General features: G+C 34.4%; 1 protein-coding gene across 1 annotated transcript; it reads right to left on the reverse strand.

The window, feature by feature from the left end:
* Window positions 1-728: 728 nt before the first annotated feature.
* LOC145112311 (uncharacterized) lies at window positions 729-1,339 on the reverse strand. Its single transcript, XM_079048486.1, has 2 exons — window positions 1,022-1,339; window positions 729-956 (listed from the first exon to the last, which is right to left on the reverse strand). Exons 1-2 carry the CDS (start codon window positions 1,337-1,339, stop codon window positions 729-731), a joined length of 546 nt encoding a protein of 181 aa, XP_078904612.1.
* Window positions 1,340-5,686: the final 4,347 nt, after the last annotated feature.

Raw genomic sequence — 5,686 nt, forward strand, 5'->3', positions numbered from 1 at the left:
GTTGATGACCGCTCATTTCCGAATCATTATCAATTGCCCTTCTAATTCTATTGGATGCTAGATTCAACCAATAGCAACATAGTAACATGAAAAATGCAATTTCTTCATTCGAATCTATAAGCAATCTATTATTTTGAAAATACATAACAATTATATTAACAACATATAACATAAAAATTCATCCAAAACATCAAGTCATTCATATCATATAAAAATCTATTAATCCAAAACATCAAGTAATCCAAAACATCAAGTCATTCATGTCAAGTAATCCAAAAAAAACCATCTAGTTCAAACCAAACATCAAGTAATCCAAAAAAACCATCTAGTTCAAACCAAACATCTAGTTATCGAAAAAAACCATCAAAACATTCAAAAAATCTACTTAGCGAAACATTCCATAATGTGCTCCAACAGTCTTGACCCAATTCTCACAAATACTTGGATCAATGGTTAACCACACGTGCCTCTTATCTGCACCTTCACCAAAAAGAGCAACAACAGTAGTGTATCTTGGATCAAATATTCCCCATCCTAACTTCTCCAATTTTTCCATACACGCATCCAAATTTGAAGAAGAATGCTTTTCCACAAATATTTTAGCAAGTGTGGCAATATCTTCCCCGATTTCAAGCAATCTTGAATTGGATGCATCTTTACCCTTATCTCTACCCTTATCTTTACTTTTATTTTGACTCTTTGCCATATATGTAGTATTTTGTTTTTTTTTATTGAGCGGATGACTCGTCACTGAGACCTACAGTTTCTTGTTGAGTGCAATCAATGTTATTAAAGTCATGCAAACTATACTGGCTTGACTCTTGAGTAGGACGGGGAAAGGTAGAAGTTGGCCCCCAACTATGAATGCATGTCGCAGTCGCGCCTTCAAACAACTGTGTGCAAAGGTCGGGGTACGGTAGTGTCGTGCGTCTCAAAGAATCCACATGTTTGTTTGACTGTTTGGAACAAATATTTTATTATTTAAAAATGATAATATATTTTTTATAACTAAACAAAATACCTTCGATTCTAGTTCCCATTCTTCTTTGGAAAGATTGAAGGTGTTGGTTGTTGAATTGTACACATTGCCGGTTTTGTTTTCTAACTTCAAAAAAGCACCAAACTTTGACTTTAGGTAGTCATAGCGGTTCTTCATTTGTTTTTGGTCGGCAATAAAGTTATGTTCAATTTTTAATGTTTCAGCAACATTCCTCCAAGATAGTGCTTTCAAACTACTCCCTTCCCGTCCATTAACTGTAACTTCACGTAAACAAGCTTCTAGAAACGTTTTCTCTACACCTTTAACCTTCCAACTAATCCTATCCTTCTTTTCTCCCATTTCTTTGATCAATTCAACAAAAAAATGTATGTTTTAGCAACAAGTTAAGCATTGCAAATACACATTTTCAACAACAATTTAAGCAATATAAAGGCACATTATCAACAACTCCTTCAACAAAACAAATGCACAATAGCAAAAGTAATGGATATTTCATGAACATCAAAGAGAAGTAAGAATTCAGCAACAAAATTTCAGCATAATACTCATGAAAACATTAGACATAACATCAAAATAACACCAAAATTCAGCATCTAACATCAAAATTCAGCATATAACATCAAAATTCAGCATCAACATTCATCATCAACATTGAATCAAACATAACATCAAAATTCAGCATCAATATTTGATCATATCCATTGAACACATTCAGATTGGAACATATAACATCACTATCGAGCATATAACATCATAATTGAGCATATAACATCAAAATCTAGCAAAACATCAACTATTAATTTTGATTTAACAAATCAGAAAATTATAGCATAATAAATTCGATTTTTGATTTTCAATTTTGAAGGGAAAGAAGGAACAAACAAGACCAATGAATTCGAGGGCAAAAAAGGAAGAAACAGAAGGAAGAAACAGAACCTACTGCAGTCGGCGGAAGAAAGATTGGAGCTGGAAGACCTTGCGGCGGCGGAGGTTGGCGGCGTCGCTGGCGTCGTCGGTGTGCGGCGTCGCTGGCGTCGTCGGTGGGAGCAGTCGCAGGCGTCGGAACTAGAGGGGAGAAGTTGTGATGGCAGCAGACGCTGTGGGAAGGAAAGAAAGGAGGCGGTCGATTTAGGTCAAATAGAACGAAGGCTTGTTTCTTTTATTTTTCAGACTTGGTTTAACATCTAAAAAAATAAGAGGTATTTTTAAGTTTAAGAGGAAAAATATAATACGCAAACAAACACTCTGAATCTGAAATTTTAAGACATTGCCTCTTAATTTTGCAATTAAGAGGTAAACAAACGACCCCTTAGCCTTTCTCTTTACCATTTGGTCAAACTGTATAAACTTGGCCAATGTATTTCAATTGGGAAGAGAAAGCTTTTCTGGACTTCCAATGTCGCCATTGTCAATGTCCATGGAAATTTGGGAAGTAGATCTGCCAATCAAGTTTTCTTTACCAGTGCGCCAAATCATTGCTGATTCAGCAGCAATAAGCAAATAAGTAAGATCGATAAGGGTCACGTAGTGGTCTGTCACATAGTAGTCATTAACAAACTCACTATATGACTTAGGAAGTGAATGAAGAACCAAGTCAACAGCCAGATTCCTTGGGAACACGACTCCCAACATTCCTAGCCTGTCAATATGCAAGTTTATGTCCAAGACGGGAGCACATACAGACTTTCCATCTTCATGTTTGCTTGCCAATAGGGCTTGAGTGATCTTGAACTTTTCAAGTCGACGAACATGTGGGTCAGGGAGAATAATTGGAGGAGGTGGAGGAAGTGAAGAATGATTTCCATTTTTCATGATCGAAGCGTGGAACATCATCTTCATGAGGGAAGCTATTTTCAAAAGATTCGGGAAGACCACAGTTGTCAGAATTAGACATCTACAATGGAGAAATTCAAGTTAGTTGATTTAAGTCCTTAATATAACACCCAAAATGGAATATGAAGGCTAGGACCCAACACAATATTCTGCAATTCGGAAGAGGGATGTCGTAATCCAATTGCAAAATATTTGAAGTTAGGTAAATGACGATTTACCAATTTCCACCATGAAAAACGAAAATGAAGATTAGGTTTTAAATGAATTGAAATTCCTAGATTCTTTTCAGATTCATTGAACTTTTCAATGGCATGTTTAATCTCGATTATGCCCTTCAAGTTTGTGACTGGGATACCGAGGATCACAAACAATGTGTGAATAACCATGCAAATTAGCTTGGTACTCTCGATGTCATTAATGACCTAATCAATGTGTCGGTTAACCACACACGCTCCATTGATCAATGATAATTTACGATAAACCCATTGACATCCTTCATTAGTCCACATTAATGTGTCGGTTAACCGCACACGTTCCACTAACTGACCAATAAGGTGCAATGTATAATTTCATGGGTTACCATCAAATTCACATTTTTCCTAAAGTAACTAAGATTGGGAATTTATAAAGTGTTTAGTTACTTTGTATTTCATTATAATTTTAATGATGATTTAAGTGTCCTATAAAACCCATTCGGCTAGCGACCCTCCACTGGTCAAGGGTGCGGTGGGTAAGAGTGGATACCCAATGGCGGTCATTTTATAGGCCGCTTCCTTAAACACTCCTTATAGACCAGCTTCGTGGATAAGGCCTACTAACGGTAAGACTGACTTTTAACTTATACATATATAATATATTAAACTTTTAATTTTATATAGTATAAGGGTGTATTTTACACATTTAAAAATACTAAGTGGTTTAATCTATTAATGAATTAGAGTTTTAATTTAATTAAACTTAAACCATGTCATTATGGATTTATTAATTCTCTCTTTTAATTAAACACTTAATTAATTTAATAAAGCCATAAGAGTTGAATTTTAGACTTTTAAAATTCTAGAGTTTAGAATTAAAGTTTCATAAGTGAGACTTTTCAAGTTCCAAAACTTGAGGACAAGTTTTGTAACTAGAATTCCATAACTTAAGGAGTTAATGTTTCATGAATGAGACTTTCCAAATTCCATAACTTGAGGGCAAGTTATGAAACTCTTCAAGACTTTTGGATTCCAAACTTGATGGCAAGTTTAGTAACTCCTTAAAAAAAACTTTTGAGTTCCAAAATTTGATGGCAAGTTTTGTAACTCTTTAAAAACATTTAGATCAAATTTTAACCAATAAAATAATCATAGTATCTTTTACCAATTTGACCTAATTACAATTCATGTAAATAGATAAATCAAATAATACAAATAATTAGCTTATCATATCATCTGGTAATTATTTTATAATTTGATATTTATCTTTTAATTGGATGAGGATAATCATTACCTTATAAGAAAAAACGAATTTTAACAGTTCAAAACAGTATGCGGTAATGATCCTAATCCAAAAATGGCCAAAAACTTGAAAATCTGCACACAGATGGTCCACCACATTGTGGTAACTTTGACCACATCGTGGTCATCTGTCAGATTCGAAAAAACGATTTTCTTTTCCTTTGAATAATCAACCAATGCATCAATATAATAGAAAACACTCATGGATCTGATACCACTGATGGGTTTTATGTACTATAACACTCTTAGGGTGCACATACAACCCTAGATGCTTTAGATCTAAGTTTTCTCTAATTATACATGCAATTTCATTTTCCAAAGCATATACCCTAACTAGCATGAAATTTAAGATATACAACATAAAAAACTAGTTAGAAGAATACCTTTTGTCGTAGCTTGTTGAACTTGGACTTATAAGAGCTTAGTACCCCAAGTGTGATTCCTCCAACAAGTCACAAACACCAAGAACAATTAGAGGGATATGAGAGAGGTTTAGGAGACACCAAAATCGGTTAGCCACTTCTAGGAATACATGAGTGCCACTTTTGGAGCTAAGGGAACACATTTATAGTGTAGAATTCCAAGAGTCACTTCTTAACCCTAATTCATACACTTAGGCTTTTAATCCAACAACACTTCATGGACTCTTATATAAACATAGTCCATTATTAGTTAATCATGGATCATTAGCCCAAATCATATGTTTCACTGATTTACATAATCAGTCCCTATTAATTTAATCAGACTCTTTTGATCACTAAATTAATTCCAAGCTAATTCTTGATCAATACCAATTAAATAATATGATTTCTCAATTAATATATTATTCTTATAATATATTAATAAATCACAAATAACCTCTTTCTCAAATATCCATCTTGTCAAATTATTTTTGTGAAGGCAACTCAAAATGGACTATCCTACTATCGGGTCAAGTACATACTAATTATAGTTATGGGCTTAGACACCTAATCCAACAGTTATCACGTAAAGTTGCCAACTTTACATGCATGCAAGGCTCCAAGAAGCTAAAACCCTCATAACTAGCATTAGAAGAAAGTTTTCGACATGAAGGAGGGCCAAAGTTTCATAAAGCTTGAGGCTTTACGTCAATAAGGGCCTAGAGGAGTTCAGATCTGAAACTATGCACTTGTAACAAGCTCAAATCCAAAAGTGACTCCATTTTTGCACCAAAATGCTCATATTCTCACATAAGAAGAAATATAACAAATGGAAGGCCAAGGTAAAGGAATTTTACCTTCAAATGTAAGCCAAGACAATGTAGATACTGGATCTACAAGCTTCTTCTCGTTCCAAGCTTCTTCTATAAATGCACCAAAACCACACTTTAGCCTCT

Source organism: Lactuca virosa, chromosome 5 (genome assembly GCF_052849685.1).
Source record: "Lactuca virosa cultivar CGN04683 chromosome 5, Lactuca_virosa_CGN04683_v6, whole genome shotgun sequence".
NCBI lineage: Eukaryota > Viridiplantae > Streptophyta > Magnoliopsida > Asterales > Asteraceae > Lactuca > Lactuca virosa.